At 43.6% G+C, this 25,155-nt stretch overlaps 1 protein-coding gene and 1 long non-coding RNA gene across 3 annotated transcripts in view; one reads left to right on the forward strand and one right to left on the reverse strand.

Moving 5' to 3' along the window:
* znf704 (zinc finger protein 704) overlaps positions 1 to 25,155 on the reverse strand; it is a 204,543-nt gene that overhangs the window by 173,474 nt on the left and 5,914 nt on the right. For both annotated transcript variants that reach the window (XM_078216422.1, XM_078216421.1), the window contains exon 2: positions 1,865 to 2,112. In XM_078216422.1, coding sequence (XP_078072548.1) covers positions 1,865 to 2,112 — 248 coding nt within the window. The remainder of the gene's footprint in view (positions 1 to 1,864; positions 2,113 to 25,155) is intronic.
* The window catches only part of LOC144495833 (uncharacterized), a 77,071-nt gene that overhangs the window by 6,254 nt on the left and 45,662 nt on the right, over positions 1 to 25,155 (forward strand). The window lies entirely within an intron of this gene.

Consider the following 25,155-nt stretch of genomic DNA (forward strand, 5'->3'; position numbering starts at 1 on the left):
TCTGTGGAGATTGAAAAGAAAAGTTAATGGGCATGATTTTCCAGCCGATTCACCCTGTGGGATCTTCCTGTCCCTTTAATAACAAGCCCCTGTCGGGAATGGGAAAACCAATGACAATGGTGGGACCAGAAGAGCTTGCCAGCGGCCAATAGCAGGCTGTCTTTGCCACCACGAGAAAACACCCAACACTTCAGGTCAATGATCTTTCGTCAAGAGAAACGGTGCATGTATTAAAAAGCTACAGCATACAGATAGGCGATGCATTTTGTCACACCTTGCCTTCTTCAATAATAAGAGCTTCTTCTTTTGGTTTCTCCCATTTGTCACCACAACACTGGTTGATCACCTTTCTCCGGTCAGTCACCTATTCCTCTACTAATCTTACTGTGTTTAATTCTTTCACTGCCACATCTTTTAACCTAGTCTTACACCCCTGTCTTCTCCTTCTTCCTGGCAGTCCCATCTCCATCACTCACCTCACCACGTTCCCCATCTCTGCAACAGATGACCATACCATTTCAATCTCTTCTTGGCTACTTTATTTAATGCTTCCACAATCTTCCTTGGCCCTTTGAAGTGCTGGGTCCTGATTTTGTCCCTTCTCATTACTTCACACATCCACCACAGCATCCACACCTCATTAGTATCCATAATTTCTTCTCTATGTTGCCCAGGTCTCTGCACTATACACGGCCGGATCCACGCTGTGTTGTAAATTCTTACTTTCGGTTTCAGCAACACTTTTCTACCACATAACACTTCACTTCTTTCAGTTACTCCAAACAGAGTTCAATTGTTGCTTAATTTCCATACTTCCTTCCAACTTCGGTCACCAATGACCCCACATTTTCTGATTTTAAAAGCAGCTGAGTTTTTAAATCGGAGTTAGGTGTTGGATTATTGGTCATAATTAAGTTGTAGATCACTGGAGGTGCGCCCCGTACCACTATTTATTGTTCAAAATGCCTGAAGACTCACAGAGGTGGTGATCCATTTGTAAATTTCACATAACAAATTACAAGTACTTCTTGAAGCATTTTGTTATCTGCATATTCAACTTTTTGGTTTATCTAGATATTGTAAATACTTCTTGTACATCTCGGACACCCTGTCTAATCATAAAGATGATGAAAGGTCATGGACTTGAAATGTTAACACTGGCCTGAGTTTTTTAGCTGGTGGGGGTCTTCGTTCCTGCCACCTGAAGAGTCAGCAAGGAAAACAATCCTGCCAACATCAAGTGCCTCGCAGCCAATTTATGCTTGAGTGAGTCCAGAGAGCAGAGGCCAAGGTAAACTTATGCGGTTCTAGGATGGGGAGGGTAGGGAAGGCCTGGTGAGTTGCAGTCAGAATAAAGGCCTGATGGTGTGGTGGGAAGATCTAGAGGCCACTGGATCTTGAGAGGGTGCTCCTCCCATTCAGTTCTGATGGAGGTACCTTTCCAGTCTCCCATCCAAAATTTGGCTTGTTGATTTCTGGGCTACCCCATGCCAGTTCAATCCTCCCGCCATCCTCAAAAACTAACGCTGGGCAGCAAACGGCCACTTAAGGACTTCAACTGGGCAAGGGAGAAATTTCCATTCGAGGCCTTACCCGCCCCAGTGCAAAATCGCTGCATGGTCAGGGTGGGCAGGAATCTAGAGGAATGCCCATTCCTTCAGTTTCATTCTCTTTTCCCTGCCCCCACTTAAAAATCCACTGGTGGGGTAACACAAAATTCTGACCACTGTTTCTCTCTCGACAGATGCTGCATGGCCTGCTGGATGTTGTCCTGTATTTTTTATTATTGTAAAAATAACAATTACTAGACGGAGAAAAAATATTATTGAATGTATGGCTCATTTTAATAGGGTGTCTCTCCTACCTTGCACGGGGCACATCGATGTTTGAAGAAACAACTTTTCTTTTCTGATCTGAAACAACAGCAACTGGCCGCATGTGATCCTTCTCGTGATCCTGAATCCAGCTGATCTTTTTAGTTTCCAGTATTTTCATAGCTTCAATCTTCCTCACTAGGGGTAGCTGCTGCTCCAACACCTTCTGGTGGTTCTCATTGTGGCTCTGATCATGCAACGACACAACTGATGACGTGTCTCGGCCATTGCAATTCAGCTGCAGGAACAAGGCACAACATCCAATTTATTTAAACATTCAAACGTTTTGTCCATCTGCAAAATATCTCTGAAATGCCAGTACAGGAGATACCATACAGGTTAGTGTTTTTTTTCCCCCCAAATATCACAGAATGGTACAGTTTATGCTACGTGATGCCATATAATGGGGAACTTTCATTCTAAACTTCTTTGCTGTTTGAATAGGACTACTCAACATACAAAGCAACAAAATAGAAGGCCAATCCTCCTCCAGGCTATTTGCAGCGCATTCCACAATGGACCCAATCTACTGATGCATCCTCAGGGACAGGTTCTCTTGGTTCCATAATACTCATCATTCCTCATAATCTCAACTGTTCATTGCTGACCAGCCGTCCTCAATTCAAAACATTCTTCACACAGAATCTGGGAACCAAGGTGTCCCTGGGTGGGAATATTTACTCATTTGAATTAATCAGAAAATAAACTCATCGTCCAAACAAATGCAATTATCTAAATCCTTTCCCTACTGAAACAGGTTCAGCACAGAACAACGTAGAACATAGAACATTACAGCGCAGTACAGGCCCTTCGGCTCTCGATGTTGCGCCGACCTGCGAAACAAATCTAAAGCCCATCTAACCTACACTATTCCAATATCATCCATATGTTTATCTAATGACCATTTAAATGCCCTTAATGTTGACGAGTCCACTACTGTTGCAGGCAGGACATTCAACGCCCTTACTACTCTCTGAGTAAAGAACCTACCTCTGACATCTGTCCTATATCTATCACCCCTTAATTTAAAGCTATGTCCCCTCGTGCTAGCCATCACCATCCGAGGAAAAAGGCTCTCACTATCCACCCTATCTAATCCTCTGATCATCTTGTATGCCTCTATTAAGTCACCTCTTAACCTTCTCTCGAGCGAAGACAGCCTCAAGTCCCTCAGCCTTTCCTCATAAGACCTTCCCACCATACCAAGCAACATCCTGGTAAATCTCCTCCGCACCCTTTCCAATGCTTCCACATCCTTCCTATAATGCGGCGACCAGAACTGTACGCAATACTCCAAGTGTGGCCGCATCAGAGTTTTGTACAGTTGCAACATGACCTCATGGCTCCGAAACTCAATCCCTCTACCAATAAAAGCTAACACACCGTACGCCTTCTTAACAACCCTATCAACCTGGGTGCCAACTTTCAGGGATCTATGCACATGGACACCGAGATCTCTCTGCTCATCCACACTACCAAGTATCTTACCATTAGCCCAGTACTCTGTATTCCTGTTACTCCTTCCAAAGTGAATCACCTCACACTTTTCCACATTAAACTCCATTTGCCACCTCTCAGCCCAGCTCTGCAGCTTATCTATGTCCCTCAGTAACCTGCAACATCCTTCCGCACTGTCCACAACTCCACCGACTTGTGTCATCCGCAAATTTACTAACCCAGCCTTCTACGCCCTCATCCAGGTCATTTATAAAAATGACAAGCAGCAGTGGCCCCAAAACAGATCCTTGCGGTACACCACTAGTAACTGAACTCCAGGATGAATATTTCCCATCAACCACCACCCTCTGTCTTCTTACAGCTAGCCAATTTCTGATCCAAACCGCTAAGTCACCCTCAATCCCATGCGTCCGTATTTTCTGCAATAGCTTACCGTGGACATTCTCACTTGAAAAAACTATGATCATAGACTCAATAAAGCTGCCATGGCAGTATTTTCAAATCAAAGATACATTTCCTGTTCATATATCCTACTATAATTGACAGGAAGATGTCCTCTTATCTTCTTTCAATAGCATTTGCTCTGTCACTTTCCTCTGCTGTTAATTAATTATAGGAAAATTCACACAACAAAAGCTCCCCATTGCTGATTGTTGGAAGAAATTTTGCATGAGACAAACTTTTTCAATGAAAGTAGAAGAAAATCAGTCAGTTGAAAGGTATAGAGAAACTTCCTCCAACAGCAAGTACCACCTGGACAAGTCAGAAGGGTAGATTTTCCTATCAGTTATGTCCAGTTATCAACAGCAAAGTGGACACAATCAAAAAAAAACCGGGATCTGTAACACTGAATGTCTGCCTGTTTAATGCTATGTCCAATTTTCAAATCTGATCCCAAAGTGCTCCAGGATGTACAGTATATTTTCCACTACCTACATGGAAATTAATCTGGAATAACATTGCACTGTTCTTGCAATTAGTCAGAATGCACAGTTGTGCATTACAGTTATTCCACCCATTTGTGCTGCTAAGGTCTGTGCTGTTTAGAGAACTCACCAAGGCTCCTTAGACACCACCCTCCAAAACAACAACCATCTAGAAAGACAATGGCAACAGATACGTGGGAATACCACCACCTGGAAGTTCCCCTCCAAGCCGTACATCATCCCGATTTGGAAATATATCACCATTCCTTCACTGTCACTGGGTCAAAATTCTGGAGTTTCTCCCTAGCAGCACTCTGGATGCACCTACACCACACGGAATCCCTACAGTGCAGAAGGAGGCCAAGTGGCCCATTGAGTCTTCACCGATTTTTTTATTTTATTTGATTTATTGTCACATGTATCAACATACAGTGGAAAAGTATTGTTTCTTGCGCGCTATACAGACAGAACATACAGTTCATAGAGAAGGAAACAAGAGAGTGCAGAATGTAGATTCTTTGACAAAGCATCTTACCCAGGCCTTATCCCCATAACCCCACATATTTACCCCAGTAATCTACCTAAGGGACAATTTAGCTTGGCCAATCCACCTAACCTGCTGATCTTTGGACTGTGGGTGGAAACCGGAGGAAACCCACGCAGACACAAAGAACGTGCAAACCCCACACAGAGTCACCCAAGACTGGAATTGAACACAGGTTTCTGGCAGTGTAAGGCCATAGTGCTAACTGCTGTGCCACCTGGTTTGCAGCGATTCAAGATGCTAGCTCACCACTACCTTCTCACAGGCAATTAGATTTGAGCAATAAATGCTGGCCTAGCCAGCGAAGCCCACATCCCTTGAATGAATAAAAAGTGACTTAAGGAGCCCAATAGAAAATTAGCATGAGCATTTTGAGTCCATTGCTATGCCTTTTTCCCTTAGCTATTTTTTGTGTTTCCAAATCGGGAACACTTGCATCAATATAGTCATGTCCACACTCATAACACAGCTGAATCTCCCTTTACTTTGTGCTTTTCGGAGGAAGGCAAGATGGCCATTGAAGGTTGTCAGATAAGCTGGACTATGTTGAAGGCTCTCTGTGCCCATCCACAACATACTCAAACCTAAAGGCAGAGATTCACATAATTTGACTTTTAGAGAATCAGTGGACGCTGATTCACAAAAGGAGATTGCTACATCATTAACTAACTTACAACCAACTTCTTCCACCGAAGGGGGAGAAAGCTGTCAAGAATGAGTTTCTGCAAAGAATGGATAAACATAGCAAGAGTTGTCAATGTCCAGATATAGCACATTCATTAATTTATCACTCAGGTATACAAGCAGAGTGAATGCATCTGCACATCACATCTCACAACCACTATACTCCAATCATTTATCCAGCAGCACACCTGGACTCCCCCTTAACATCCTTACACCACCACCCACATAGTGACCAACCATACCAGCCGCACACCTACTTCTACATGCCTCTGCTAGCCTAGTGCTTTTCAGCTATGGCAGACACATTACCCAACCACAATCATTGACATCCTGGCCTCTCTCTTGCAGAAGGTGGCCTTTAACATGAGGGAGACCACGGGACTGGCAGGGGAGCAGCATGCCTACATTCCCCTCGAGGAGATGGTCATAGATTTAGCAGAAGCAATACTATAGAGTGGAGGACACCCAGGAAGATAGTAAATTGTTGCCTTAAGCAATTTCCCCACTCCTGACCATGAAGATGCGGCACGGTAGCACAGTGGTTAGCACTGCTGCTTCACAGCTCCAGGGTCCCGGGTTCGATTCCCGGCTCGGGTCACTGTCTGTGTGGAGTTTGCACATTCTCCTCGTGTCTGCGTGGGTTTCCTCCGGGTGCTCCGGTTTCCTCCCACAGTCCAAAGATGTGCAGGTTAGGTTGATTGGCCAGGTTAAAAAATTGTCCCTTAGAGTCCTGGGATGCGTAGGTTAGAGGGATTAGCGGGTAAAATATGTGGGGGTAGGGCCTGTGTGGGATTGTGGTCGGTGCAGACTCGATGGGCCGAATGGCCTCCTTCTGCACTGTAGGGTTTCTATGTTTCTATGACATGGAAACTGCAGGTGGAGTGAGCGTGGAGTTTCTGATTTTCCTCTCATTCCATTCTTCCCTCACTCCTCTTGGGCATTTGAACTTTTAGATGGTCAAGATCTGCCAGTTGCTCAGGTATTTGGAGACAAAAGTAGAAAGGGGGAGAGAAGGAAAGCGACTTTGAAGAATCACCATCATTTGATCCAACACTTGCAGCCACCAACTCAGATACTGGCACAGTGTGAACATGTGAAACTAGTTTAGTTTAGAGTCAATATGATGAGTTACTGGATATGAGTGAACCACAGCCAGGACAGGGGGAAGAGGTCAGCTCTTGTCTGAACTCCATGGAAATGGAGGTCACACGACAGATCTGCTGTAGGAGACTCAGACGAGGAGCTCGTTGGGCGCAGACTGCAGGAGAACACTGATGAACAGGCCCACCAAGACACTTGGTGCACTAACAGACCTCCCAGGTAACCTCCAATTACAATAGAGGAGTCTGGTTCTACTGTAGCACAGAACATTGCACAGAATTTAGAGCCCGTCCTTTCCACTGTGGAAGTCATCGGCACCCCCACGACAGCATTGCCAGATTGACCCATAGAATCCCTGTTCTAAAATGTGTGGGGTTATGGGGAAGGGGCGGAGTAAGATGTTCTGTCAGAGAGTTGATGCAGGCTTGTTGGGTCGAGTGTATTCACCTCCCTGATGCTCCCATGCACAGCAAACCGTAACACATTGCTGATGTCGCCAGCTCATGCCAGGAAAGATCCTCTGGTGTCGAATGCAAGGGTGACAGTAATCTTCAGATTCACTGGAAGGGCCATCCTCTCTGTTTTTAGGTTCAAGGTCAGTATGAAGGAGGTAGCACAACATTGTCACTACCTCTTTTGTGGAGCGCAGCCTCCAAAGACATCCCTGCTGACATACTATAACCCAAATGTAGTATTTCCAGAGGACCTTCTTGAGGTTCTCTTCCCTGAGTGTTTCCCCTTTCTGCCTATCCCACACCTGCTGCATGGATAGCACTGCAGACCAAGGCAAGACAATGGTTATTTTCTGAAACAAAAACAGAAAATCCTGAAACTAATTTTCAAGCCAGACAACATCAGTGAAGAGAGAAACAGAGTTAACGTTTCAGGCCTAATTATATACAACTTCATCTTGGCAACAGGATATCTTCTGTGCATAGTGGAGACATGGTCAGCGAAGCACCATACAGGGGAACAGGTCTGCACATGTGGGCCTCTGAGCAGGAAACGGTGTCTTTGGCAGTCTGGGATGGGATGGGGGAGCAGAGCCAGAGACCATGAGGAGAGGGAGCAAGTAGCAGCAGGCAGAAGAAGCTGAGCCTTCAAATAATGAGCTGCAGCGTGATAGAAGCAAGAGCTGCCGAAGGAACTGACCAAATAGTATCTGGAGAACCAGTGAGGGGAATTGGTGCAGGCATATGTCTGCCAGAGATCAAGACGGACCACATGGACAGCGCAGAAACCCCCGAGTAAGAGTAGTCCCGCGGTGTGGAAATACCTGTCACAAACTGGATGACGAGTCACCTGGTCAAGGGGAGTTAGCTTTTGGAGTGCCACTAATTGTTGCTTCTGCTGGACACAAGACATCCCTTCTCCCAGTGCTCTGCAATAAACTCCATTGCCTGGCTGTTGAACTCTTGATGGTTTCCTGGTGTATCTAGAGCATTAGGCTCTGGTGGTCCATTGAAAATAGATTGTTTCAATGAGTTGCGTTTTCCATGAACGTACATTAAGTTTTGATGCTGGTCGGTATTCTGGAATCTCACCACATGCATGAATAATACAATGCTTTGACAAAACAGCGCATCATCTAACTCACACTGAACTCGGCCACAGGGGATCTGCTATTATCCTCAAACTGCACTGGCCCTGCAGAATTTCCAGCTCTAATGATATTAGCCATACCAATTTTTCACATCAACTTCAGAGCTCTTCCACAAACTAGGCCGACAATGCTCCCATTAGTGTCACATAATTCAAGTTTGAATTTATCTTAAAAGCTTGCCCTTCCAGTGATTACTGCTGCATAAGTCGATTGTGAAGCCAAAACAATTTTTTCTTTTAAAATTGAAAAAGGAGCCTACCCTCAAAATTAGAATGTGGCTGATCTGGTTTAAGATAAATACATGCCCCTAAATACAGGCAGTTATCAGCAGTCCTCAAAACAAACTTTTAACTGCCCGCAAGTTTCTATACTATTTGTTTATAGAACATAGAACAGTACAGCACAGAACAGGCCCTTCGGCCCACGATGTTGTGCCGAGCTTTATCTGAAACCAAGATCAAGCTATCCCACTCCCTATCATCCTGGTGTGCTCCATGTGCCTATCCAATAACCGCTTAAATGTTCCTAAAGTGTCTGACTCCACTATCACTGCAGGTAGTCCATTCCACACCCCAACCACTCTGCGTAAAGAACCTACCTCTGATATCCTTCCTATATCTCCCACCATGAACCCTATAGTTATGCCCCCTTGTAATAGCTCCATCCACCCGAGGAAATAGTCTTTGAACGTTCACTCTATCTATCCCCTTCATCATTTTATAAACCTCTATTAAGTCTCCCCTCAGCCTCCTCCGCTCCAGAGAGAACAGCCCTAGCTCCCTCAACCTTTCTTCATAAGACCTACCCTCCAAACCAGGCAGCATCCTGGTAAATCTCCTCTGCACTCTTTCCAGCGCTTCCACATCCTTCTTATAGTGAGGTGATCAGAACTGCACACAATATTCCAAATGTGGTCTCACCAAGGTCCTGTACAGTTGCAGCATAACCCCACGGCTCTTAAACTCCAACCCCCTGTTAATAAAAGCTAACACACTTATAGGCCTTCTTCACAGCTCTATCCACTTGAGTGGCAACCTTTAGAGATCTGTGGATATGGACCCCAAGATCTCTCTGTTTCTCCACAGTCTTCAGAACCCTACCTTTGACCCTGTAATCCACATTTAAATTAGTCCTACCAACATGAATCACCTCACATTTATCAGGGTTAAACTCCATTTGCCATTTTTCAGCCCAGCTTTGCATCCTATCTATGTCTCTTTGCAGCCTACAACAGCCCTCCACCTCATCCACTACTCCACCAATCTTGGTGTCATCAGCAAATTTACTGATCCACCCTTCAGCCCCCTCCTCTAAGTCATTAATAAAAATCACAAAGAGTAGAGGACCAAGCACTGATCCCTGTGGCACTCCGCTAGCAACCTGCCTCCAATCCGAAAATTTTCCATCCACCACCACCCTCGTCTTCGATCAGACAGCCAGTTACCTATCCAATCGGCCAACTTTCCCTCTATCCTACACCTCCTTACTTTCATCATAAGCCGACCATGAGGGACCTTATCAAACGCCTTACTAAAATCCATGTATATGACATCAACTGCCCTATCTTCATCAACACACTTAGTTACCTCCTCAAAAAATTCAATCAAATTTGTGAGGCACGACTTACCCTTCACGAATCCGTGCTGACTATCCCGGATTAATCCGCATCTTTCTAAATGGTCGTAAATCCCATCCCCAAGGACCTTTTCCATCAATTTACCAACCACCGAAGTAAGACTAACCGGTCTATAATTACCAGGGTCATTTCTATTCCCTTTCTTAAACAGAGGAACAACATTCGCCACTCTCCAGTCCTCTGGCACCATCCCGTGGACAGCGAGGACCCAAAGATCAAAGCCAAAGGCTCTGCAATCTCATCCCTTGCCTCCCAAAGAATCCTAGGATACATTTCATCAGGCCCAGGGAACTTATCGACCTTCAGTTTATTCAAAACTGCCAGGACATCCTCCCTCCGAACACCTATTTCCTCCAGGAACTTACTTTCTAGGACTTACTTCTTTAAAATTGGTTTCTTCAACTGTAGCTGGCAACGCCAAATGCTCCGACGCAAATGCATTAACCGAGAGCCCTCTGGTCGTCTTTCTCTGTTCAAAAACCGGGAGAGTATGAGTGGTTGGAATTTTGACGAGAGAAGCAAAGCAGGAACATTAACACTTGTGCTCCAAGAAGTCCCTCACTCTAATCACCCAAACTACAGCAATAAACACCACGTGCAAGTATATTTTAACTTTTTAAAAGTGTTGACCTGTTATTTTGCCAGTAAGCACAAGGATACTAAAGTCATGTCAAACATTTATATACGATTATAATCCCAGATGGTGTGATGACAGGACAGGAAGATCCCAGAATGGAATCCCGGCTCAAAAGACCATAAAATACTTTTTTTTTTAAAAAGTGGAGGAACAGAGTCACAGGACCGCTAATTAGTTTAACAACAAGAAAAAAAAGCATGTATTGAACATGAAAAATGGATTATAATACACTACTCCTTTACTCCCTCTTAGATTAACGCAGATTACAAAGTTATCTTAAACTACAGTTGTCACTCAAAGTCCCTTGTAAGCACACAAGATGATTGTGGTAAGACACACTCCTCTCTGGACCCAAGTGAATGTCTGTGGATTTCTCTTCAAAATCCCCCCAGATTATTCTTATCCATCAGGGATCTGCCTAGCAACAGAATTTTAAAAAGGCATCATAGGATGAGATTTGTCCAGCAACAGGTTGAAATCTGTCTAGCTCCAGAAGTAACCAGCATTCTGAAGACATGATGAGATGTGATTTGCCCAGGAACAAGATTAGCCGGCATCTAGACATAATCAGATGGAAATTGTCCTAGACGACAGAGATCCGTGGAGTTATACATATGCTAATTTCTAGAATCCAGGAATTTGAGAAATGCAGATGGCCAAATCCACAGAATTAAAATTAAAGAGGCTAAATGGTATAATTGCCAGCACCCTCAGAGGGAAGGAAGCCAGTACCTCTGACAGCCCAAGAGGCTAGGTACATCCAACAGCCAAAGAGGCTAGTTTCCATCTAAGAGCCAGAGAGGCCAAAGTCTTCAGCGAGGCCTGTTCTATCTAATATTTAGAACCACAGCAGACTGCAGACATTCTCCTCTACAAGACACAGTTTTATACCTTCTCTGAACCAACAAAAAGCAAGTTCCCAGACCTGGTCATCTAAGCTGTATCGTGTGGTAACTGTGAACTGAATTTGACTTAGAGTTACAAAATCGGATGCTGTTTGGGAAAAGGGGTTGTGGTGATGTAAACAGGGCCTAGTTTTAAGGCTGATAAAATTGGATATTCTAAATTAAAGAATTGGGCATATTAAAATCAAACACAGTCAAACCTCGGGCAGGCCAATTGTACAAATACACAAACGTGTCTGGGCCTGACCCAACAAAGGTCGTTGCACTCTACTGATACTTAGCAGGAGATCATTGCAACTCATTGAAATGCACCGGCCTATTGTTAGAAGCCCAGATCGGGCCAGACTTTCTGTCACCGAGAGTTCCTGCAGTTACATGCAAGCAACAACATGGAGATGGACACCTGGGACGGACCCTGGTGTCCTGCCAGGCAGACATCAAGAAACCCACTGGGTATTGGAACCCCCTCCTGGGACCTCACTGGCCGGAAGCCAGAGAAGTTTCTGGAAAGGCAAGCAGGCAGGGGGATAAAGGAACACATTTTCAGACACACCGGCAGCGAAGACTCGACGAGGGAGGCGACCTTGACCATTCGGAAGACTGACCAGAAAGGAAGGAAGTAAGAAGCTGCCACCGAGACTCACCTTCGTGATGACGGACCAGAGGGACTCAGAGAATCGACCCTGCAGTTTAACCAAGCCATCTTTGCAGATAGTATACTTGAATCTGGGGTATCCTCTTGTTTTATGTGGGTAATTTAAAGGTTAATAGTGTTATTATTAATAAACTTGTTGAACCTTTACTTGTGTTTGTCCTTTGTCCATCTTGCAAATAAGGGCACCGGGGTAAAACCCTTGGAGTAAGCAAACTGGTCAAAAGTATCTGAGAATTTACAGGTACAACAGGGTGTCTCGGAGTTCAGGGAATGTGAGTATGGTTTGGGACAGACAGGTAATCTCAGAGAAATGGTGTGTTTAATCATTTATATGCTTAAGTGTTATAGTGTATTATAGTCTTTGTGTAGTTTTCAGTGTATTATAGTCTTCCTTGTCGTATAGTTTTCTTTTACTTTATAAATACTCTTTAATTGTTTACATAAAGATTGGATTATTTTCTCACCGAGTTGTACGTGTCTCCTCACAATAATCCAAACAAATAATCCATTACAAACCAATGTTTCAAGTTTGGGCACTCTTGTGTATAATACCAGCAGAGTTCACAACAATACTGTGAGTCACCTCATCTCACTGAACTCCAGATTCCACACAAGTGATTTCAAATTCCGTTTTCAAAAGTCACACTTTCAAATTATGCTTTCTCTCCACTGCTTCCATCAAGGTTTCACTTTCAGGTTCTACACCTCCTTCTTCAGGTTTCCTTTGTCTTAAAGCCTTTTACACAAACTCTGTGGACCAACCACTGATTTCCACAATTATTTCAAATAGTGTCTCCAAAACTGTAGTAATTTCTCACAAACCTTAGCATTACTGCAGATATCTTTCTGGCCCCTCACAATCCAATGCCTTTTCAACTCTGTGACTTTACTGGTCTGGTTCCCAGTTTCCTCGGTTTCATTAACTCCAGACTTCTTGCAAACTTCTTTTAATTTCTCAAATTTCCTTAACGAGCCGGACTTTAGGTTTTCGACATCTGTTTTCTTAACCTTTACTCCAAAATATGGCTTTTCTTCTAGCAAGGCTGAGATATTCCCCCTTTAGCCTTCTAAAATCAATTGCTTCTAGCAGAGTTGTGAGAGCTCTTCTCTCTCACTACCTATCCGCAACTGCAATCCTATTAGCTAAACTAAAACATAAAACCTTCGCTGCCTTGAAAGGCACTAGTTGCTAAGCAACTACTGCTGGTTTATTTGTTCTTCACATCATAGCCCTCTCTAAGCACAATAGAATCACAGCTGCAATTGAAACCAACCCCCACAAATACAAACACCTTTTGTCCAGCCTGAATGCGATGGTTAGAGGCACGGATAGGCGGTTCTGCAGGCACGAACGACACTCCAGGATAGTAGTCTGCCTCCCTGGTGCCGGGGTACTGGATGTCTCCGAGAGGGTAGGAAGCATATTGAAAAGGGAAGGTAATCAAATAGATGTAATTGTACACATTGGTGAAAATGATGTAGGTCGAAAGAGCAGGGGGGTCATACGAGAGCAATTCAGGGAGATGGGTGCTAGGCTAAAAAATAAGGCCTCTAGGGTAGCAATCTCTGGACTGTTCCCAGTGCCTAGTGCTAGTGAGGCCAGGAACAGGGAGATTCTACAATTGAACACGTGGCTAAAGGACTGGTGCAAGAGGGAGGGTTTCAAATTCCTAGATCATTGGGAAGTCTTCAAGAGAGGATGGCACCTGTACGGAAAGGATGGGTTACACCTTAACTGGAAGGGCACAAATATCCTGGCTGGGAGTTTTGCTAGAGTGTTTCGGCAGGGTTTAAACTCGTGTGGCAGGGGAGTGGGGATCAAAACAGTAGGTCAGAAAGTACTGAGGCTGGGGTCGAGCTGGGGGCCAGGGCAAGGCTAGCTAAAAAGAAGAGCATTCTGGAGCAGGATGACCTGAGTGGACCTGGAGGTCTGGAGTGCATCTGCTTCAATGCAAGGAGCGTAACGGGTAAGACAGACGAACTTAGGGCCTTAATGCTTACGCGGAATTTGGATGTGGTTGCGGTGACGGAGACATGGTTAAAAGGACAGGACTGGCAGCTGAATATTCCGGGGTATAAGTGTTTTAGGCGAGACAGAGGAAGGGCTAAAAAAGGTGGGCGAGTAGCGGTATTAGTTAGGGAGCATATTACAGCGGTGCAGAGGGTGGACAATTTAGAGGGGTCATGTAATGAGTCGCTGTGGGTGGAACTCAAACAGGAAAGGTGCAATCACTATGCTGGGGGTATACTACAGGCCACCCAACAGCCCACGGGAAGTGGAGGAACGGATATGTCAGGAGATTCTGGATATGTGTAGAAAAAATAGGGTTGTTGTAGTGGGAGACTTCAATTTCCCTGGTATAGACTGGAAAGTGCTTAGGGCTGGGGGTCTGGATGGGGAGGAATTTGTAAAATGCATACTAGAAGGTTCTTTGGAACAGTATGTAGATAGCCCAACTAGAGAGGGGGCTATACTGGACCTAGTTCTGGGAAATGAGCCCGGTCAGGTCATCAAAATTTCGGTTGGGGAACATGTGGCAAATAGTGACCACAACTCTGTTAACTTTAGGATAGTAATGGACAAGGACGAGTGTTGTCCTAAGGGTAGGGTGCTAAATTGGGGGAAGGCTAACTATAGCCGGATTAGGCAGGAATTGGTGGCCATTGATTAGGAGAGGCTGTTCGGGGGTAAGTCCACGTCTGGCATGTGGGAGTCTTTTAAGGAACAGTTGATAAGGCTGCAGGACAGGCATGTGCCTGTAAAAAGGAAGGATAGGAAAGGTAGGATTCGAGAGCCGTGGATAACCAGGGAAATTGAGGATCTGATCAAAAAGAAAAGAGAGGCGTACGTTAGGTCCAGGCAACTGAAAACAGATGCAGCTCTGGAGGAATACAGAGAGAGTAGGAAAGAACTCAAACGGGGAGTTAGAAGGGCAAAAAGAGGTCACGAAATGTTCTTGGCAGACAGGATTAAGGAGAATCCCAAGGCATTTTATTCATATGTTAGGAACAAAAGAGTGGTCAGGGAAAAAGTCGGACCTCTCAGGGACAAAGGAGGGGAATTAGCGATGAACATTGTCGGACAATACAGCAGGATATAGATAGGCTGGAAAATTGGGCGGAGAAATGGCAGATGGAATTTAATCCCGATAGATGCCAAGTGATGCATTTTGGAAGAACTAATGTAGGGGGGAGTTATACAATAAATGGCAGAGCCATCAAGAGTATAGAAACACAGAGGGACCTAGGTGTGCAAGTCCACAAATCCTTGAAGGTGGCAGCACAGGTGGAGAAGGTGGTGAAGAAGGCATATGGTATGCTTGCCTTTATAGGATGGGGTATAGAGTATAAAAGCTGGAGTCTGATGTTGCAGCTGTATAGAATGCCGGTTAGGCCACATTTGGAGTACTGCGTCCAGTTCTGGTCGCCGCACTACCAGAAGGTCATGGAGGCTTTAGAGAGAGAGTGCAGAGAAGCTTTACCAGGATGTTGCCTGGTATGGAGGGTCTTAGCTATGAGGAGAGATTGGGTAAACTGGGCTTTTTCTCCCTGGAAAGACGGAGAATGAGGGGAGACCTAATAGAGGTGTACAAAATTATGAAGGGTATAAGATAGGGTGAACAGTGGGAAGCTTTTTCCCAGGTCGGAGGTGACGATCACGAGGGGTCACGGGCTCATTGAAACTTACAGGATACTGCGAGGCCTGGATAGAGTGGATGTGGAGAGGATGTTTCCACTAGTAGGAAAAACTAGAACCAAAGGGCACAACCCCAGGCTAAAGGGACAATCCTTTAAAACAGAGATGAGGAGGAATTTCTTCAGCTATAGAGTGGGGAATCTGTGGAACTCCTTGCCGCAGAAGGCTGTGGAGGCCAGGTCATTGAGTGCTTTAAGACAGAGATAGATAGGTTCTTGATTAATAATGGGATCAGGGGTTATGGGGAAAAGGCAGAAGAATGGGGATGAGAAAAGTATCAGCCATGATTGAATGGCGGAGCAGATTCGATGGGCCGAGTTGCCTAATTCTGGTTCTATGTCTTATGGGAACATGGTTGAGATATTTCAGGGACAACAAGGGCATCTCTCGTTGCTTACTAAAGACTACCATAAGCTGTAATGGGCAGAGGGGCAACCCCTTCCCTATTCATTGATGGGATAGCAGCCTTACATCCCTCGGGCTGCGTCATTGGAGCATGGAGGCCTCAGCACACACAGGAGATGACCACACTGATATCAGCAAAATAGTGGCCTCAAAATGGGCTTCAAGTGGGTGCTTAATTGTATCAATTGTCTGCCTACATCCATAGAGCCAGCAGCCAACCTGGTTTCCAGCCCACTTCTAGAAAAATGCTCCAGGGCAGAAGTGTATTGGGAAACTGCTCTAGAACAGCTCCTGGCTATTTTCACGGAACCTACACATCCCCCCAAAGTATTGAATTTGAATACCAGTAGATTCTTGATTGTAATGACTCTATTCAGGCCATTGAAGTTTGCCTATTGGAAAACAAACTCCCTGATTATGGGGCCAGTCAGGGAGGCTTTACTTTGTATATAACCGGGAGTGGCAGTTCCTCTGCCACTCCCGAAGGTAGACTGCTGACAGACAGCACTCTGTACACCGTTGTTGGAATTGTAAATAAAGGGATTCTGGTGAAGGGACTTCTGCCTCCGTCATTACATCGACATAGCAACAATCAAATGTTAAATATTGCAAATCATACTTAAGCTAGATTCCTGTACTTCATGAGAAGCAAACAGCTTATTAAATTCAAAAACTGAGCTCAAATGGCATTGTGACATTATTTAAGCTTGTTTCACTTCATTTATTGTCACTTCAGTTCCCCAGTAAGAGATAATTAGCCCTGTTCAGTCAGTGCAGTCTTCTATATTATGATAGAGCAAGTTGTTCATTGCACAGGATCACCAAATAAACAGATCATAGAGGTCATTCTTCCCTCATTCACACTGAATAAAAATTACATTTTTCATCATGTCACCACAAGAGCACAAGTGATAGATGCAGGAATAGACCAAATGGCCTGTTGAGCCTGCTCCACCATTCAATTATGATTAATCTTGGGCTTCATTCCACTTTCCTGCCTGTTTCTCCATATTAGTTGATTCCCTGAGGCACCAAAAATCTAAGACAGCCTTAAATGTATTCAATGATGGCTCATCCAAACCCTCGAATTGGGGGAATTCCAATGATTCACAACCTTTTGAGCTAAGAAATTTCTCCTCATCTCTATCCTAAATAAATCGTGTTGGTGGGGTATCTCAGGTGACCAGTACTGTCAGGAAAACTGAGACAGTATAAGACTCACGAAGCCAATGTTTCTTTGTATAAAGACGCAACTTTATTTAGACCAGCAGCTGTCAGGTGATCAAAGTGTTAAGTGGCTCTGACAGAGCAACAGAACTTCTCCAATAAATCTGACGTATACAATTCAAAACAGGTCAATTATAGGTTTTATCAATAACTCCCGCCTTACGTTAAATCATTCATCTTCAATATATATCAAACAATATACCTGTCATGTACTCTAGCCAATTGCACTTCTATTTCCAGCATCACGGTATTTCATTAGTTAATTAAAAACGGATGCTCCTTCCCCTCTTGGCTCAAACTACATTCCCTGTTGCCTGGTTACCCTGGACATTGGCTGTAAAAGTTAAAGGGCATGTTTTCATGGGTTCCCATGTAATTCACCGTCTAACCAGATTAACCCGTGACACCATGTCTGAGCACCAGTCCATCTCGTCCAGACAGTGAATAAACCCTATTCATTAAGTCAGATTAGGTGTTCTAATTGTTTCTACCACTAGATAACAATTTAGACTCAAGGCTATAGAATTCTCTCAGAATATGGTTTGACCCAATGGACTTTACCATGATGCTTTGCAGGATTTGCCTTGACTAAAGCGTATAATAATTCTTTAAAAATAAATACATTCAAAAATATCATATGTGCTTTAAATCTCAATCACTTTTTTAAATATCTTACTGCATTTCATATGTGTTTAATGCCTTATTAATTTGCGAGTCTGTGTTTTAAGAATCATTTAACTTAATGCTGGTAGTTCTGTCAGTGCCTCAATGTCTACTGTTTGAAAATCTTACTAATATTACCCACTTCAATTGGTCTCTTATCCTGAAACTGCACCCCCTTGTTCTAGGCTTCCCCAGCCAGGAGGAATAAAATCTCAATATCTACCCTCTCAAACCCCTTCAGAATTCTGAATATCTCAACGAGATCACCTCTCATGCAGACCCAATTTACTCAGCCTCTCATCATAAAATAACCATTGCATCCCAGGAACCAATCTTGTGAACCTTCACTGCAGTGCATGAATGTCTTTCCTTAAATATGGAATCCTATACAATTGTATCTAGGCTTCCTTTTCTTCAAGCCCCTTGCAACGCAGGCCAACTTGCCATTTGCTTTCTGCACTTGCATGCTAACCTTGTGTTTCTTGTATAAGTATACTCAAGTCTCTCTGAACATCAACATTTATTTCATGCCTTCTAAAACAATATTCTGCTTTTTTATTCTTACACCTCTCCATATATACTTCATCTGCCACCTTGTGGCCCATTCACTTTGCCTGCTTATATCTCCTTGCAACCTGTGTGCGCTCCCCACGGCTTACCTTTTCACCTAGATTGGTATCATCAGCCAACTTGTAATACATTACTCTCTGTCTTTTCATCCAAGTCATTAATATAGATTGTAAATAGCTGAGGCCCCAGCACTGATCCTGGTGGCATTACACAAGTCACAGCCTGTCAACTTGAAACTTGCTCCCCATTCATCCCCCCTTTTTGCTTCCTGTCTGTGAACCAATCCTCTATCCTTGTTATCCATGTTAATATATCATCCCAACTTCATGAGCCTTGGCAGGGTGAGGTAGGTGTGAAGTTAAACATTGAAAGGAATGGGGTAGACAAAAACTTCAACTTATTGAAGTTTTTTTGAGGATGTAATTAGCATGGTAGATAAAGAGGAGCCAACACTTGTTGTACACATGGATTTCCAAAAGGCATTTAATAAGGTGCCACACAAAAAAAGAGTTTTAAAGTTTATTTATTAGCATCACAAGTAGGCTTACATTAACACTACAATGAAGTTACTGTGAAACTCAGTTGCCACACCCCGCCGCGTGCTTGAGTACACTGAGGGAGAATTTAGCACGGCCAATGTACCTAACCTGCACATCTTTTGGACTGTGGGAGGAAACCAAAGAATCCAGAAGAAACCCACACAGACACGGGGAGAACATGCAGACTCCGCAGAGACAGTGACCCAAGTCAGGAATTGAACACAGCTAGCTCCCCTTTATCTACCATGCTAGTTACATCCTCAAAAAAACTTCAATAAGTTGAAGTTTTTGTCCACTTCATACTTCACCCCTCACCATCACACCTACCTGACCCTGCCAAGCATACGCTGATTGTCAAAGAAATTGAAATAATTTTCACTAAAATCTTGATAGAACTTATCTACAGGAAATATCTGGTCCATCACAATGCCGTTTGTGTTTTCTTTATAAAATAGTGATTATTGATTCAACTTAACATGTGTACATGCACCAATTGCCACCTAGGAAACAAGGCAAGCATTTCTAATTAATAAATAAATGCATTGGATGGGAGCCACTTGTACATAGTTACAGCTGGTGCAGCCTGTCCATCCCAGATACAGCTACCTAGCAAGACAGCAGGTGACTCATCTAATTTTATTCCCCCCCATCCCCCCAAATGAGAGTTCTTTTAAAAATGAAATTTTAATTTGGAAGAGCTTTAAATGGTAGAATTGTAATGTTAGCAATGCTACACCTGCGATACCATGTTGATTAAGAACTTAACTATGTGGGCAGTGCATGGACAGGAACATAGGTAGGCCATTTAAATCCTCAAAACTGGCTGACCATCCAATGCGAACACAGCTGATCTGCAACCCAACTGCATGTACACACCTTAGCCAAAGGTAGCATTCAATTTGGGATAAAGAAAAATTTGTCACTCAATTTTAAAGTTATCAATTGATCTACATCAGTTCCTAATACAATTTCTTCAACGCAATCTCAAAAGCTCTGTACTACCGAGTGGCTCGTGGATCACATGTGTCCTTAGTGTCTGTCCCCAAGGTCATATCCCATCAGAGATTAGCTGAGCAGGGAGTTTCGTAGAAGGGAGGCAGGTAAAGAACACAAAGACCTTTGGAAAGCCCTTAGAAGTAAAACAAATATGAACATAAGAGTGTAGTTATGTTTACAGATGTAGCCAATCAACAAGGTAGTATTCAGGCTCTTGTATAAAGTATCCCAGATCTATGTGGTCAAATAAAATGGTCACAGCTTGGCAGAAAATGCAAAATCAAGTAATGCTATGAAATTTCACAAGTCGATCTGGGTGGGGCTAACTTGTGGGTGCTTTCATAGTGCTAACAAAAGCAATGAAACCTTCTTCTGTCTATTTTAAGTAATTTCCTCGGTCCTGATTTTAAAGATCAAAAGGATTCCTCGTATTCTGCAAATAAAGCAAAATATTTTGGATGCTGTGAGTCTGAAAATAAAAAAATTCTAAAGAAAGACATTCGACTCAAAATGTTCGCTCTCCACAGGTGCTGCCAAATTTGAGTATTTCCAACACTTTGTTTTTATACATCTATTCTGCAGTAAACAGTGCTTCCAAAATAGTGCTACAGAAAGGAGAGCATGATATGCTTGTATTTAACAACCTAATCAGATGCTACAAAATGGGTGGGCTGTTTGCAAATCAACAATACAGACACTGTAGAAAACGCACATCTTTTAGGTGCTCTATATGCTTGTTAATTTACAGGATTATAGCACCAATCTTCTAATCAAAAAATTCTAGGGTTTTTAAAATTTTAATTAATCATTTCTTTCTGCAAAAACCCCTCTTAAATGAGAAGATAGACTGAAGCTTGTTACCGAGTTTCCACCAGTATTGTTCTACACTTCAGACCTGCCCTATAAATGTGCCACAGCAAACTGGGCCACTGTCCCTTCCATTTACTCTCCCTCCTCAAGGAAGCCCTCTGAGCTGTTTGAGCATGGAACTACGTCATGTTGAATCATAAGCCCAAACCTCCATCCAAACAATAAGTGCCACAGCTCATTGAAGCTTTAGCACTCAACCATTATACTGTATCCAAAAGCACAATTACCCTAATTTTATACCAGCTTTTCAATACAAATTGATGTACATTACACTGGTGTCCAAGCCATTCCAGATATAAAAATATCACAACACTTGGAGGAAAGATAAGAGCAAAATCATTTGAAATATTCAGAATTTTTTTTAAAATCATATGATTTGGGCATCACTGACTAGGTCAGAATTTATTGCTAGTCCCTACTGAACCTGGAGATGGTGATGGTTGTTGTAGGGTGTTGGTTATAGTTCAGTGAGTCTGAATAAGTCTTCATAGTCAAATGCAAGCTAACTGCAAGTCTTTGTTGACACTATTTACAAATATAAAGTAAAGGGTACGAGCTAGAAGCGGTCTCCACGCTTGCTGGTCCACACAGCTCTAACTCTAGACTGACCCTGGATGCAAGTCATGTGCTCTCTTGCATCACTGTGTGGGTGATACTGTACTCAGTCCCATTTTAATTCTACATACTACACTTCAAGTTGGTAGTCAATGTATTTTAAGTGATAACAATGCAAGATGTACTGTACATTTACATGGTTATTACTACATTATCACTACCACATCGCCCTGCTTCAAGTCTTTGAATTCAAAGATGTGTGTGGTCTGGATGCCTTATAACCCTTCCATATCTTGTTCGTATTACTGTGGTGGGTTCTCTCCCGGCTGGTTCTTCCTGTAGACTGAGGTTGTTCTGCATCTGGGTATGTCTTCATCCTTTTGTATTGAACCACTCTTGGTCAGTTTGGTTATTGCACTGGTCGGTGGCTGCTACCCCAACTCACTTTTTTGTGCAGTGTAAGGGCATTGCATTCAGCTCCTTGTCATTTCTTTTGCTTCTTTTGTGGTTGAGTGGGTCATTTCAATGTCCTCCAAGGAGCAGGATGGGCTTTCCTGTGACGAGAATGAGGTTCAGTAGTATACCCACCTCCATCTCACTGTCAGCAATGGATGGCTGCTACCAGGTTCCAGCATCCATGGTGGCTCTGGCATGCTGGCTGGGAGTTGCAAGGTGTGTTCAGTGATTGCAGTACTTACCCGCTGCACCATTGCTGGAGCCAGAGGTTGAGGCTCTACGGACTGCTGGTCGCTCGCTTTCCCAACCTCAACAGTTGAGCGACACGGTGGCACAGCAGTTAGCAACGCTGCCTCAACTTCAGGGACCCAGGTTCAATTCCCGGCTTGGGTTACTGTCTCTGTGGAGTCTGCACGTTCTCTGCGTCTGCGTGGGTTTCCTCCAGGTGCTCCGATTTCCTCCCACAGTCAGAAAGACATGCTGGTTAGGTGCATTGGCCATGCTAAATTCTCCCTCAGTGTACCCAAAAAGGCACCAGTGTGGCAACAAGGGGATTTTCACAGCAACTTCATTGCAGTGTTAATGTAAGCCTACTTGTGACACTAACAAATGAACTTTAAAAAAACTTTACTGGAGGTGCTGTGGTTACTTCCTGCGTGGTAGGTTGGTTTGATCATGAAGGTTTCCAGCACCTGTAACAAGGACGAACAGAACTGCTCCACAAAAGTTTAGAGCCGAAATCCCTGTCAGGATACTCTATTGTTTCAGTACTCAGGAACTTGCAATTCTATATGATTAACAACAGTAGCTATCATTGGTATGTCATTTTGAGGAGGTCCAGAGTTACTCAGGCAACACTGCTCAAGAGAGACAGAAAGGCTGGTTGCAGATGACATACGTCAGTTCAAAGATTTGTTTGCCTCCATACCTTAGTGGTTCCAGAATCATGCCTATGACTGAAAGTTGAATTCCTCCAGACAAAAGAGTGGGATGTCTGTTATTTGAAGCCAGAGGTTTTTTAGCCACGGTTCTTTGTCCAGCAGGACTATTATATTTTCTCCTGTATCTAATTTAAAATGTAAAATGGACATTGATCGAAATATCCACATTCCAAATGAGAAACCAAGATTTTTGACCTCATGAAAGAAGCATGGCTGTGTGTCTTCCCAGCTTGCAGTCCTGACATCAAGAATGATCTTTGGGCCATCTGCGCACATCAGAGCTTGTCTTGTACAGTTTGCTCTGGTGTCCAATCCTATTGCACAGAAAACATTGGGCTGAAATTGAAGGACGGTGATCTCTCCCATGGGGACACTTTTCCCCACACCACTGGCATGGCCATTCTGAGGCCGGTTCAGGTGTTGCTCTCCCCTGCCTGGAATGTCCCTGTGTCTTTGTTGGTTAACTAGCTGAAATGTGGATTGGCCTTTGTACTAGTTTATTTTCTCCCCTTAAAACAGTTCTGTGCTGCTCATAGAGTTCTGATTGCCTAATTATCTGGATTGTCTTTTCCAGGGTTAGGTCTTCCTTTGCTTGTATGAGGTCAGAGGGTGAGTTGTCTGCTACTCCTACCACTGTTCTTTGATGAGTTAAGATTTCAAGTCTCCCTAGTTGCAACTTTCTGCAATCCTGTACAGATCATTGATGAATGAATCGACAGGTTCCGCTGGCTGCTGAACTCATTGGTTAAATTTAGCGTTTCAATTTTATTGCTTCTTAGCTTGAAATAAACGTCGAACGATTTTATTTCTTCTTCAAATTTAGCAGGTGATTCATTTTTTCCCCCGTCTTGCAATGTCATCCACAATCAGGCCTACCGAGTAAACATAGAATATAAAAAATAGAAGTAGGCCATTTTGCCCTTTGAGCCTGCTCCACCATTCATAATGATAATGGCTGATAATCCACCTTCCCCCGATATCTTATGATCCCTTTTGCCCCAAGAGCTACATCTACTTCCTTCTTGAAAACATACAATATTTTGGCCTCAACTGCTTTCTGTGGTAACGAATTCCACAGGTTTACCACTCTTGGGTGAGGAGAGATTCCTTCACTCAAGTCCTAAATGGTCTACCCCATATCCTCAGACCCCTGGTTCTGGACACCCCCACCATCGGGAACATCCTTCCTGCATCTACTCTGCCTAATCCTGTTAGAATTTTATAGGTTTCTATGAGATCCTCCCTCATTTTTCTGAGCTTCAGCAAATATAAATCTCTTCTTACACATCAGTCCCACCATCCCAGGAATCAGTTTGGCAAACGTTCGCTGCACTCCCTCTACAGCAAGAGCATCCTTCCTCAGATAAGGAGTCCAAAACTGCACACAATATTCCAGGTGCAGCCTCACCAGAATTAGCTGTACCTCTCTCCAAACTCTTCTGTACAACTACAACACTGGCATCTACATGACAAATTACGACATTGCCCAATTTGGCTGTTGCTACTTTCCCGCGTTAACCTGCTCTACTTTGGACATTTTGTCTGAACCTGAAATGATGCTGCACCTTAGAAACCTTTCCCTCCAAAGTCAACAATTATGATCTGGACTTGCCCAAATTGATTTGGGTGCACAGAATTCTGATCCATAGTTGAATTTTTTTTAAAGTGCAGATTCTACTTTAAAAGCTTTCTGAATTTCAAGGTGGAGACAAAGGGATTTCCCAAGCTTGTCGGTTTTGACAGGCTGAGTTTTTTCTATCTTTTAGCATTTTAGTTCTTCTCTGCAAGTTTTTGGATTTTTCCACGAGCTGCCACCATTTTGTAGGGTGTTGGTTACAGTTTGATAGGCCTTTGATAGTAGTCTTCATAACCTACATGTGACTAAGTGTGAGTCTTTATTGACACTCAATTATGTATCTATATACAGTAAAGGGTACAAGCTAGGCTGTCTCCACGCTTGCTGGCGCGCACATCAACTGGTCTGGGATGCAGGCCATTTGTGCTCTTCATCACTGTGTGGGCAATACTATGATGTGGAGATGCCGGCGTTGGCAATACTATGCCAGACCTTTTTATTACAGTGGCGCGCCACTTTTTTTGAATTGCAGCAGTCTGTGTGGTATAGGCATACAGGATGGGAACAAGTTCCTGGATTTTGACTCACTGAAGATGAAAAAACAGTGATATATTTCCAAGTTAGGATGGTTTGTAAC

Source organism: Mustelus asterias, chromosome 7 (genome assembly GCF_964213995.1).
Source record: "Mustelus asterias chromosome 7, sMusAst1.hap1.1, whole genome shotgun sequence".
Taxonomy (NCBI): Eukaryota; Metazoa; Chordata; class Chondrichthyes; order Carcharhiniformes; family Triakidae; genus Mustelus; species Mustelus asterias.